The sequence below is a fragment of the Hyperoodon ampullatus genome, assembly GCF_949752795.1.
Source record: "Hyperoodon ampullatus genome assembly, chromosome: 3".
Lineage (NCBI taxonomy): Eukaryota > Metazoa > Chordata > Mammalia > Artiodactyla > Ziphiidae > Hyperoodon > Hyperoodon ampullatus.
This window is the reverse complement of record NC_136916.1, coordinates 137,299,775-137,313,380: the sequence shown is the minus strand read 5'-3', so window position 1 is coordinate 137,313,380 and position 13,606 is coordinate 137,299,775. Positions and strand designations below refer to the sequence as shown.

Genomic DNA, 13,606 nt, shown 5'->3' with positions numbered 1-13,606 from the left:
TCATGTATGAGATAGAAAAAAAAATTATTACTAAAAGGAAAATAAATGGAAATATCACTGAGCAGTTTATACTATATAGCACCATAGCATTCTGACTGGATTGTGGATACATTGAAATGTTTTTCAATCAGGATCATCCTCCAAGTATTCCTGTTCATTCATGTCTGCCTGAAATTGCTGGTAAATACATAAAACAGTTACTTGCTAATCAATTTAATGCACGATCCTTTTCTTGCCTCCCTTCTTGTGTCAGGGTGGGCACTACACATTCTTATCCTAGCTACATTTTCATGTATCTTCAGGAAACATCCCATCTGAGACTAGCTTGCAAATGTTTTAAGAATTGATTATTGTGCTTTAGTGGAGACTATATTGCTTTGTGTTTTATTCAAAAGCTGAGAATCCAACATGAATGATTCCAAGTCAGACCAACAATATACAGTGTACTCTCAGCTACTGCATGTGATCAATGTAATAAAAAGTAAACCAAAGTTAAAGTAGTGTCTTAGAGCTAAATGAATCCTAAAACAAATCCAAGCACTGCAGGAAACTCTAGTTGATGCATAAGTACACCCAGCAGTTTGGTATCAAATGATAACCATTCATGAGCCAATTTATTATTAGGTATCAGTCTGCTTACATTTACCAATATAAACTTGTACTCAAGAGAACACTAACTAGCCTATATATGTTTAAATTTACCAAAGTGATTTCTATGATCTGTCATATTATTGGAAAGTAGAAGTATTATTCTGCTTTGATAATTTACAGTTTTCTGTATTACATCTAATTTTTAAGCCATTAGGTCATTTAGCTAACAATACCATTTAACTTATAGACCTCTGTTGACATTGCAGTCAGTCCACAATTGTGATGTCTTTGAAAGTACAAAGATAAACAGTGTTAACAATGTTAACTTTAAAGTTGAAATGTTGAAACATGTATAATACTCAACAAAATATACAATTCATTATAGTCAAAGGAACATGAAAGAATAAGCTTGTTTCATCTGAAGACAAGAAAAGCAAACAAAAATTCAGATCTTACTCATTTAAAACTTTGGGCCATTCACACACATATCAATACTTCACTGTTTCTGTATAATTAAGCCCAACATGGTTATTTACAGTGTTCATTTCACGAAGATAATTAAGTATGTGCTTACCTGGCAAATAAGGGGAATTTTGCACAGTAGCATCTAAAATACCTTGGGAGGAAGTGTGTGTTTGAAAACTTTCAGAAGTTCCTGTGGTTGCTCACACACCAAAAGGGCATTGCTGAGATGTTCAACCCCCATTCAGTGCTCCCCTGAAACAGATTTATAAGTTTAGAGCAGAATTTTAAAGTTCTTCAAAATATACATTCTACAAATTACCAAGAAAGCACGAAGCATTGAAACTAAAAAAGCACATCAAACTAAAGACTATTTAGGGGACTTTCCTTGTGGTCCAATGGTTAAGAATCCACCTTCCAATGCAGGGGACGCAGGTTCAGTCCCTGGTCGGGGAACTAAGATCTCACATGCCGTGGGGCAACTAAACCCACGTGCTCTGGAGCCCACGCGCTGCAACTACTGAGCCCGTGTGCTCTGGAGCCCGTGCACCAGAACTAGAGAGAAGCCACCCACCACGACGAAGAGCCCACATGCCGCAATGAAAGATCCCGCATGCCGCAACAAAAGATCCCATATGCCGCAACTAAGACCCGATGCAACCAAACAAATAAATATTAAAAAATAAATAAAGACTATTTGAACAAGCCGCAAAAAGAGTAAAGAGTATAAAGGGGAAAATGTTGAGTTGCCACTTAAATAACTTTCTGACCAAAATTACTATTTAAAAGTGCACTCTTGAATTAGAAATATTCACGTTCTGCTATTTGGGTATGCAAGAGGGAGGTACTGAGTTTTTTAAAAAGGTTGGGGTCTGCCGTTACTGATACGAGTTATCTTTAACTCTACATATGTGATCGCTGAAGTATTACAGGTGAAACATCTTGATGTTCTAGCTAAATAAGACTTTTAAAACATAGATTGTATTATCAAAGAGCTGAAACAAGATTTAGTGTAACATGAATTACATATCCAGGGGAAGAGAAGAGATTTATGAACTTTGATTTCTAGGTGGTTTTAAAATGAGTTTTAGGATGATTGGCTGTAAAGTAACTAAGAATGAAAATTTGTGAAGAATGGAAATTAATGATAGAGTCTCTCTTTAAGTTAAAACATGTAATCACTTAGTCTCACTACCTCGTTTTAGGAAACAGGCAAAGATCAGTGAAATAATTTAAGGTTTCAAAGCTAATTAATGCCAGAATTAGTAACAGAACCTAATTTTCTGAACCTTGAGACTATAGTATGCTGCCTGTCTTCAGGTGTTATGTAATAACAGAAGTTGACATTTTGACATATTTAATATAATTAAGTAGGAAATAAACACTTTGTATCAAACCTTTTAAAGAAAGAAAAAGATATAATAGTGCCTCTCAAGTTGATGGAGCTAATGTAACGTAAAAACAATAATCAGTTTGGTTAATTAGATCAACCAACCAATAAATCCAATCAAATCAGCTAATCAGAAATTTCTCTTAAAACTTTTGGCTCTATGGTCCCTCTGGTTATATAGATATAAACACAACTGAGATGGCTACAGAACTACCTGGCAGCAAAGTAGTAAAAACGGGGTGGTGGCAGGAGGGAGTGGAGAAAACTGAGATTACAGAAAACTGGGTGAAAAATTATTGCATTAGAACACCGGTTCTCAACCAGTGTACTGTAATAACCTAGGGAGGTTTAAAGAATACTGACGCCTATATATGTGGAGAAAATTATAATTTTAAAAGATACATGCACCGCAATGTTCACTGAAGCACTATTTACAATAGCCAAGACATGGAAGCAACCTAAATGTCCGTCGACAGAGGAATGGATAAAGAAGTTGTGGTACATACATGCATTGGAATATTATCAGCCATAAAAAAGAATGAAATAATGCCATTTGCAGCAACATGGATGGACCTAGAAATTATCATACTAAGTGAAGTTAAGTCAAAGACAAATATCATATGATATCACTAATATATGGAATCTAAAAAATTGACAGAAATGAACTTATTTACAAAACAGAAATAGACTCAGAGAAGACAAACTTATGGTAACCACAGGAGAGAGGGGGATGGATAAATTAGGAGTTTGGGATTAACATACACACACTACTTAATACAAAGTAGATAACCAACAAGGACCTACTGTATAGCACAGGGAACTATAATCAATATCTTGTAATAACCTATAAGGGAAAAGAATCTGAAAAAGAACAGATGTAGATAAATATATGTATAACTCGATCACTCTGCTGTACACCTGAAAGTAACACAACACTGTAAGCCAACTATACTTCAATAAAAAAAAAGAAAAAAGAAAAAAAAATTCTGATGCCTGGGTCCCACCCCAGAGATTCTTATGTAATTGGTTTTGGGTTTGGTGGGGGATTTAAAGAATAAGCAACCAAGATGAGAATTTCAGAAGTAAAATATAGTACAAGTATATAACCCTAAAAGTGCTAATTAATTTAGGGGCTCATAGAAATAATGTTAATCACCTTTGAGAGAGAAAAATTTAAAAACTCAAGTTTGCAATTTTTGTTTTCATCATCTCAATATTTGTAACATTCACCTCTAAATCTAAACTATTACATGATAGCTCTTAAACATAAAGTAAGTAAAAATAAAATGTAATAAAATAATTGTTATTTTTCTTTTGATTTATAACTCATAATTTTCCTCTCCATATTTATACTATCCCAGCTCAAAAAATGTTAAAGCTGAAAGGGTCTTTGTATTTTTTTTTTTTTTTTTTTTGCAGTACGCGGGCCTCTCACTGTTGTGGCCTCTCCCGTTGCGGAGCACAGGCTCCGGACGCGCAGGCTCAGCGACCATGGCTCACGGGCCCAGCCACTCCATGGCATGTGGGATCTTCCCAGACCGGGGCACGAACCCGTGTCCCCTGCATCTGCAGGCAGACTCTCAACCACTGCGCCACCAGGGAAGCCCCGGGTCTTTGTATTTTAATTGCCCCTATATCCAGGGAGTATCCTTAAGCAGTTAAAATTTTTTTAAGTCTTGATTCATACAACATTTAGTCATTTGGAAAACCCATTTACTTAGAATTTTATCTGACAGTAAATAAGGTGTTCTTGTATTTGGCTTTGCTTCTCCAACTGCCCACTTCCAAGACTGCAACCAAAACTAACACTAACTATAACATCGTGGAGCTGGAACTGTAATAAAGTGAAAATGCTGGGACAGTTTCTCTTAAACTGAAGCAAGTTGGTTAACACGCCTAGTTAGTTAAGTTATCTGACATACAAATACCAATCCATAAATATTTCTCAAATATAAATTATCATAAATAACTGCTTACAAAAGAATGTTTACATTCTTACCTCTGGATAACCAAAGTTCTCCCATTCGTACCTCTTGCAGAAAAAGTTGTTGTAGTTTTTCATTCTTTGCTGGATCCCACAACTAAAAGAGTCACAGAATATTTAACAATAAGTAACGAATGTAAGGTATATGGTTACTCGTCAAAATTATTTAACTTTTATTTTATTTATTTATTTATTTTGTTGCACTGGGTGTTACTTGTGGCAGGCGGGCTCCTTAGTTGTGGCATGCGAACTCTTAGTTGCGGCATGCATGTGGGATCTAGTTCCCCGATCAGGGATTGAACCCGGGCCCCCTGCATTGGGAACACAGAGTCTTACCCCACCAGGGACCACCAGGGAAGTCCCTTAACTTTTATTTTAAAAGCACATCTTGAATCTAGTCTCTAAATCCAAGCATGACAAATGCAGTTGTTCTTTATATTTAAGACAATTTCTTAAAAAGGAGTTATAATTTCAGGCGAAAAAAAAAAAAATACACAGCAGGCAATGGCTGTGACTTGTCACTGTGCACATTTGATGGCCTTCCTAGATGGTACCTTGTTAAACCAGCACGTCCAGCGTCTGCCAGGCTGCAGCCTGGCCAGTTTTATTCTTCTGCTTCTCTAATCCCTTGACACCTGGAACCCTGATTACCATTTTATATCAGCTCTTGTACTTTTCAATATACTTTCATGAGTTATATTGTCATTTAGATCTAACAACTCTGAGAAATAAAGTCAGAAGACTAGGGTAATTTCTTAAATTTAGCTCATTATAATTAAAAAAAAAAGTTGGAAGCTCCCTCCTAAAACAAACAAATGAAAAAAATGGCATATTCAAGTTTGGTTGAGATGTTTGTAATAACTTCATATTTTACCCAGCTTGCTAAGTACATATAGGAGAAATCACACTGTAATCAACTATAACAAAGGTAGTTTTCTTTGTATGTTGCAAACCTATTTTCTTGCCTAGGGTATTAACCGTGCTCGTTGATTTAGCAAAGGGCATGGCGGGGGCTGGCCGGGCAGCTGGTGATATTCAGAAGGATGCTGTGGTTTGCTGCAGGCTGGTTCATGAAGGTGACGAGGTTCACAAGATGGTCTCATCACTGGTACCGTGCCAAGGGCTGGTCTTTAAAGCTAAAGTGGGCAATCCCTAGCCCAAAGTACCAACTCCACTGCCAACACTTCAGCTTCAGTCTTTTATATCCAGAGAGTTTGTTTATTTTCCCCAAGAATTCTCTTTTTTAAATGGTATAAACCTGCAGATGAGATCATATTTTAAGCTTTTATCAGCAAACATGCTGATGATCAGTAACAACCACAGGTTTCATTCAACAGATACTTAGTGAGCCAAGAGCAGGACCCTCTAAGGAGAGCTGGAAGGGGAAGGAGATCAAGACTCCTGTGCCCATCCCCATGGAGTCCAGAGTCTAACCAAGAGAAAAGACAAGTAGGCTTGAGATCAATAACACATTAACAACAAAGTCCAATGTCTCTGGGGCTCATAGTATGTTCCATCTGGTTGGAAGATCAGGGTAAGTTTCTCAGAAAAGATAGCATTTGAGATGTGGAGAAGCTCAGTGAAAGTCTGATGAAGAACAAGTGATGCCAAACTGCAGGGGAAAATGTCAAGTGAGCTTATGTAGCTGGATTATGATAGGGTGAATGGAGCAACAATAATAATAATGATTACCAATTACTGAAGGCCAGCTATGGCCTGAAAACTTTCCATGTATTATTTCTAATCCTTAGGAAAATAAGGCTGTCAATACAGAAGGCACCCATGGTGCCAAGTCCTTGGTGCCAAGCTGAGAGGGTTCGTCTTTCATCTGCAGAGTAGGGAGCTACTGCAAAGCGTTACATATACACAGCTGCGGTTTAGAAGGAATTTACTCTGAGAGCATAAGAAAAGAGGCAGTGAGACAGTTAAGAAATTATTACAGTATCCTGGGTAAAAGGTGATAAAAGCCTGAGGTAGTATAGGAGCAATGGAAATAGAAAGGGAATAGGGTATGAGATAGAGAACAGAAAAATAAGGGGATTGATTGTGGAAGATGAGGTTGATATTTAAGCAGGATGAGTTGGGTCACAGCACGGAGCCTAGGGCTATCAGAAGCATCACAAGGAAACAGAGGAGGAGGAACAGTGGCAAGGGATGAGATGATGAATATACTTCTGAACACACAAAGCTGAGGTGCCAACAGATCATCTAGGCTACAGAGTCTGGCAGGCAGGCAAAATTTGGGGCCCCAGGTCTAGAGCAGTACATCTGATATCACTTACGGAGAAAGGAAGGAGCTTCCAGGGAGATGAGAGATTATGCAGAATCTGAGAGCACTGTTTCACAAAGGATGGGTTGAAGGAGCTATTAAAACTGCAGTTTTCTTGGGCTCCACCCAGACCTAGCAAATCAGTCTCTCTAAGTAGAGCCCAGGAATGTGCATTTTTAATGAGCTCCTCAGAAGATTCTTATAAATTCTGAAGTCTGAGCATCACTGCCCCCATAACCACTGGGCTACCCCTGACCTCCTAAATCAGAATGGCTGGTGCTTGGGTCAAATAATCTACATTTTGACAAATGCCCCAGGTAAATCTAATGCAGACTGACCACAGACCATACTTTGGGAAACAAAAAGGGCCTGGGGTGAGGAGGAAGAGAGATCCTGGAAGTAGGAAGAGACATCTCTCTGTGCCTTCGTTTATTCATCTATAAAACTAGAAGAACAGAGCTTCCCTGGTGGCGCAGTGGTTGAGAGTCCGCCTGCCGATGCAAAGGACACGGGTTCGTGCCCAGGTCTGGGAAGATCCCACATGCCGCGGGGCAGCTGGGCCCCTGAGCCATGGCTGCTGAGCCTGCACGTCCGGAGCCTGTGCTCTGCAACGGGAGAGGCCACAACAGTGAGAGGCCCGCGTACCACAAAAAAAAAAAAAAAAAAAAAAAAAAAAAAAACTAGAAGAACAGAGTGGTTATGAGGATTATATAAAAGAACATTTGAAAAATCCTGCTTCTGCCTCTTCTTCATTTGAAATAATCCAGATCTTCATCATTTCCCACCTAGACTGCCACGGATGTTTCTGCCTTTGACTTCCCTCCTCCACCCCATACTCCAAAAAAAAAAAAAAAAAAATTGCATCCATTCTCTGAAATAAAATCACCATCACTGGTTATCCGCCACAACAGAAAAATATCAAAACTTTTTGGTTTGGCATTCAAAGCCCTCGACAATAAGACACCAAACTACCACTCAGCTATCTCTTGGCCACAACACTTTAAATATTGCAATTTTGTAGTCTGTGCCTCTGCACAAGCTGTTTCTCTCTGCCTACAATAAACAATATTCAACAAATATTTGCTGGGCGCCTACAATGTACCGGACACTGTTCTAGGCACTGGAGAGACAATGGAGAGTAAAAACACAGACAAGGTCTGCCCTCATGGAGCTGATTCTAATAAATAGAAAGCATTAATCAAATAATCACACAAACAAATGGTGTAACTTCAACCATGGATAAGGGCAATGAAGAAGAGGGACATGGAGCTGACCCAGGCTCTGCCCCAGGGAAAGCATCTCTCTCATGCCCAGCCATGGATACTCCCTGTCCTGCTTTTTTTGTGTGTGTGGTACGCGGGCCTCTCACTGTTGTGGCCTCTCCCGTTGCGGAGCACAGGCTCCGGACGCGCAGGCTCAGCGGCCCTGGCTCACGGGCCCAGCCGCTCCGCGGCACATGGGATCCTCCCGGACCGGGGCACGAACCCATGTCCCCTGCATTGGCAGGCGGACTCCCAACCACTGCGCCACCAGGGAAGCCCTGTCCTACTTTCTTAACTCTGTCAATTGCACCTTTTTCTCTAAGAGACTCCATCTTGAAACCTCAGAAATCTCTGACTCCTGCTCTCCATGACCCTTTCATCAGTCAGCAAGAACTATCTATTCTTCCTGGAAAATTTATCTCACATCTCTCATCACTGGTTGCCACTGACACCACCGCAGTTCAGGATTTTGATTACCTCTCACCTGTACTACTGCAATAACTTTCTTTTCCTCCACTCTATCTAACATACTCCTGCCTGGTGTAACCTAAAAAGTTTTTTTCTTTCCTTCTTTTTTAAAAAATTGCTGCTCAGAAATCTTCAGTAACTCCCCCATTGAATCTGAATTCCTTAACCTGGCCTTCAAAGCCTTCTCCCATGCGGCCCCTACTTAGCTCTCCAACCTCACCTCCCACTATCCCCCACTGGGACTCCTTTGTCAAACTGATTTACTGAATAGGCCTGGCAGATCCCCCATTTTGCACCTTTATGTACATTCAGTTCCCTTCATCCTGAATGCTGTCTCCCCTGAAACCAGGACCCAAATTTAACACATCCTTCCACATTCATTTGATGCCACCTCTTTTCCAAAGTCTTCTGTGAAGAACTGCATGTTCCAAAAACAGCCACAGCAATATTCCTAGAGCTAGAGGCTATTTCCTCTCACCTTGAAATTGAGTGGGCCTCAATGCGGTAGAAGTGGCACCACCTGGCACGTGCCCACATGTTCTCTCTCACAAATATATGTATAAATACATATATACAGTTGACCCTTGAACAATACGGGTTTTAACTGTCCAGATCCACATATACACGGATTTTTTTCAATAACTAGGCACTACAGTTGAATTGCTGTTGGTTGAATTCTCAGATTTGGAACCACCGATACACAGGGCCAACTGTAAAGTTATATTCAGATTTTTGACTGAGGGAAGGGTCGTTGCCCCAACCACTGTGTTGTTCAAGGGTCAACTGTGTGTATCAACACACACACACACACACAAATATATCACACACTTGCTTGCCCGGTGGGACCCATCAACCATACTGCGAGGAAGACCATGCCACATGGAGAGGATATGTGCAGGTGTTCTGTGCAACAGACCCAGCTAAGTGGCCAGCCAGCATTAACTGCCCAACGTGTGAGGGAGTGAGCCTTCAGATGACCCAGCACCTAGCCCTGGGGTCAACCTGGCTGAAGCTGAGCAGAGCAGAAAGGTGTGATTCCCACCCAGCCCTACTCAAACTGCAGATTCAGGAGCAAAATAAGATAATGTTTTAAGCCACTAAGGTTAAAGGAGCAGTAGATCAGTAGAACACCTGCATGGTAACCCTGCCCGGAAAGTGATCCTCTACCTCCTCTGTGCTCCTGTTACGTGGGGGATAGTCTCCCCCCGCCCGCCATTGCTAACCTCTGCCACACCTAGGACAACGACTCACACGTAGGAGGTGCTCAACTGACTGAATGAATGAAAATTCATAGAAGGACCTAAGAACCCTCTGTTTGAGAGATGATGTGAGTTAGTTAAGTTGGACCGATCGCTAAGATGATTGTGATTATCTTTAAAAACAACTAATCGGGCTTCCCTGGTGGCGCAGTGGTTGAGAGTCCGCCTGCCGATGCAGGGGACACGGGTTCGCGCCCTGGTCCTGGAAGATCCCACATGCTGCGGAGCGGCTGGGCCCGTGAGCCGTGGCCGCTGAGCCTGCGCGTCCGGAGCCTGTGCTCCGCAACGGGAGAAGCCACAACAGTGAGAGGCCCGCGTACCGCAAAAAAACAAAACAAAACAAAACAAAACAGCAACTAATCAAATTCCATTTTGGAGAAAAACACGGTATGTTCTGCTTTTGAGCAAGAAGAAAGACCCAGTAGGACAGGAGTGGGCGGTGCAGCACTGTCACCAGGCCGTGGCCCGGCGTGGGTTTCTAAGTGTCTGGTGCTGCTCAGGAAGGGCAAAGGCTTCTCTTTTTTATAAACTAAACGGAGCGCCTTTTCCTACCACGTTTACTGTATAGCTGCCTTTTCACAACCCCAAATGGTTCTTCCTTCGTTCCTTTCCTTTCGTAGCGGACAATAAAAACTAAACGTAAGTTGAGCGGAAACGGGGTGCGGGCAGGCAGAGCGGTGCTTCGAAACGGCTGCTCAGGAAGCGGCCTGGGACCCTGAGGACGAGCCGGGATCTGCATCAGTGGGAGGTTCCTCACTGTAACGCCACCTCGGCGTCGCTAAAGTACTTCCCCTGGGCGCCCCGTCCCTCAGCCTTTTGCTGCTGGGCTCTTCTTTCTGCAAAGAAAACATGGCACGTGCTGGTCGGGGGACGTCCCCACCCCGGCTTGCGTCCCGCGGGCCTTTCTGCGGCGGCGGCGGCGCCCGCGGCCTGGCCTCGCTCCGTGGGCCCAGTCAGCCCCTCCGCCACCGGCCCGGTCAGCGCGTCCGCCGCCCGCCCAGCCCGGCCCGCCGCGCCTCCGCCGCCGTCGCACTCACTTTCCCACAGGCGGCGCTTGAACGCGGGGTCGCCACGCCGCTTCCAGTCGAAACACACGCAGTAGCCGAGGAAGGCGACGGCGCCACAGGCCGCCAGGGCCGCCAGGACCGCCAGGAGGCCGAGGACTGTGAGGACGTAGGGCATCCGGCCGCGGGCGTCCCACGAGTCGAGCGTTGGGCGCGGCTCCGCCAGCGCGGGGAGTCCGGCCGGCCGGCAGGGGGCGTCGGCGTGGCGCCTCTCCCAGCCTCGGGGCTTCCCGTGCGCCGGGCCGCGGGCCGCGGGCGTGAAGAGGTGAGCGTCGACGCCTCGCACCTCGGCCGGCGGATAGAGGAGGAAACTCAGGGTCCTAGAGGACGCGTGTGGGAGTCTCACAACCACCGAGTAGGAGAGCTCTGTTCGAACCCAGGTCGGTCGCACTCCAAATTCCGAACCCCTTACCCAAACGCACCCCAGTCCCTCTGCCTACGACGCCCATTCAGGCAATATGTCGGGAATCTGGTTAGCTGAGGTACTGATCCTTCTTAGGCCTCTGTTCCCTCAACTGAAACTTTGAGTCATAACTCTGGTCATCTCCTAGTTCACAGTACTGCCCACGGAGCACCTGGACACTAGTCCATATTCCCCAACCTGGTATGCTTTGTCACCTGCAAGAACCCAGCAGTCCGAAGTCCCCAACCACCTTAGCTCGATAGCAGGAGGTAGGAGGCATGTTGAAGTAATAATAATAGTAACAACAATAATAATTTAGCCTAGAAAAAAACGTTAATTTGCTGGTCTGGGCCGGGCCTGACAGCCAAAGGTCCCAGAGGAAAATCAACTCCAAGAGACCCATGACACTTACTAGCCTAGATGCTTTTCTAATACATGCCTTATTCAGCAGACATAGAAGAAAGGAAGTAAGACGCTCTACAGCCATGAGCCACAACTACTGAGCCCTCGTGCTGCAACTACTGAAGCCTGTGTGTGCCTAGAGCCTGTGCTCCGCAACAAGAAAATCCACCACAATGAGAAGCCTGTGCACCGCAAGGAAGAGTAGCTCCTGCTCACTGCAACTAGAGAGGAAGCCTGCACACAGCAATGAAGACCCAATGCAGTCAAAAAACAAAGAATTCCAGTAAAGCTTTTTCAAAATTGAGATAGCATTAATAATTGTTCTATGATGGATGATAGCTCTCTTCTTTTAAACAGCGTTATTGAGGTTATAATTGGTATACAGTAAATTCCATATATTTAAAGTGCACAATTTGGGACTTCCCTGGTGGTCCAGTGGCTAAGACTCTGCACTCCCAATGCAGGGGGCCTGGGTTCGATCCCTAGTCCAGGAACTAGATCCCACGTGCCACAACTAAGAGTTCCCAAGCCACAACTAAAGATCTCACATGCCGCAACTGAAGATCCCGTGTGCTGCAACTAAGACCCAGCACAGCCAAATAAATAAATATTAAAAAAATAAAATGTACAATTTGATGCATTTTGACATATGTATACATCCATTCAACCATCACCAAAATCAAAATAATAATCATATCCATCATCCCCAAAAGTTTCCTTGGCCCCTTTTTTTAATCTGTTCTTCCGCTCAACCTTCCCTGCCTCCCCCACCATCCTCTGCTTTGTCACTATAGTTTGCATTTTCTAGATTATTATATACAGTTGACCCTTGAACAAAGTGAGGGTTAGGAGTGCCAATTCTCTGCGCAGTCAAAAATTGTATAACTTACAGTCTGCCCTCTGTATGCGTAGTTTCACATCCTCAGGTTCAACCAACCTCAGATTGTGTAGTACTATAGCATCTACTATTGAGAAAAATACGTGTAAGTGGACCCAGGCAGTTCAAACCCATGTTTTTCCAGAATCGGCTCTAAATGGAATCATACAATGTGTACTGTTTTATTGTCTGGCTTCTTTCAATCAGCATAATGATTATCCATGTTGTTTTATCAGTAGTTCATTTTTATTGGTAAATAGTTTTGATTTTATGGATATACTACAATTTGTTTAACCATTCATCTGTTGATGGACATTTGGATTATTTCCAGTTTTGGGCTATTACAAATAAAGCTGAGAGAGTTCCCTGGTTGTCTAGTGGTTAGGATTCCGGGCTTTCACTGCCGTGGTCCAGGTTTAATCTCTGGTCAGGGAACTGAGATCCTGCAAGCTGCGCGATGTGGCCAAAATTTAAAAAGAGAAGAAAAAAAAAAAGACTAGCGCTTACAAAAATAAAAAGGATTAAGAAAACAAAACAAATAAAGCTGCTATAAGCAATTGTATACAAGTCTTTATATGACACATCTTTCCTGTTCTCTTAAGTAAATACCTAAAGGTGAAATGGCTGGATCGTACGGTAGGAGTCTAATTTTTTAAGAAACTGCCAAACATTTTTCCAAAATGGCTACACCAGTATATGAGAGTTCCAGTTCCTCCATATTGTTGCCAGCAGTTGGTTTGGTCAACCTTTTTAAATTTTTACATAATAGCCAGGTAGTGGATTCTCACTGTGGTTTTATCTTGTATTTCCCTAGTGCCTAATGATATTGAACACTTTTAAAAATAGACTTTATTTAGAGAAGTTTTAGATTCACAGGAAAATTAATTGAAAAGTACAGAGGGTTCCCATATACCCCCTGAACCCACACAAGCACAAACTGCTCCCTCCCACATTAGAGTGGCACATTAGTTATAATCAATGAACCTACATGCACATCATTATCACCCAAAGTCTATAGTTTACATTACGGTTCACCCTTGGTGTTGTACAAATGTATAATGATTTGACAAAGGTATAATAACATGTATCCATCCTTGTAGTATCATGCAGAATAGTTTCACTGCCCTAAAATCCTCTTCACTCCACCTGTTCATCCCTCTCTCTCCCCAACCCCT

The 13,606-nt window shown here is 42.8% G+C and overlaps 1 protein-coding gene across 1 annotated transcript; it reads right to left on the bottom strand.

The window, feature by feature from the left end:
- Positions 1–109: 109 nt before the first annotated feature.
- On the bottom strand, positions 110–10,867 carry TOMM20L (translocase of outer mitochondrial membrane 20 like; the record flags this gene model as incomplete). The annotated part of the gene is given in 7 exon segments (XM_079699531.1): positions 110–177; positions 1,166–1,198; positions 1,202–1,297; positions 1,301–1,308; positions 4,443–4,524; positions 10,478–10,521; positions 10,723–10,867. Coding segments are annotated over 7 exon segments (462 nt in total). The 3' UTR covers positions 110–123.
- Positions 10,868–13,606: the final 2,739 nt, after the last annotated feature.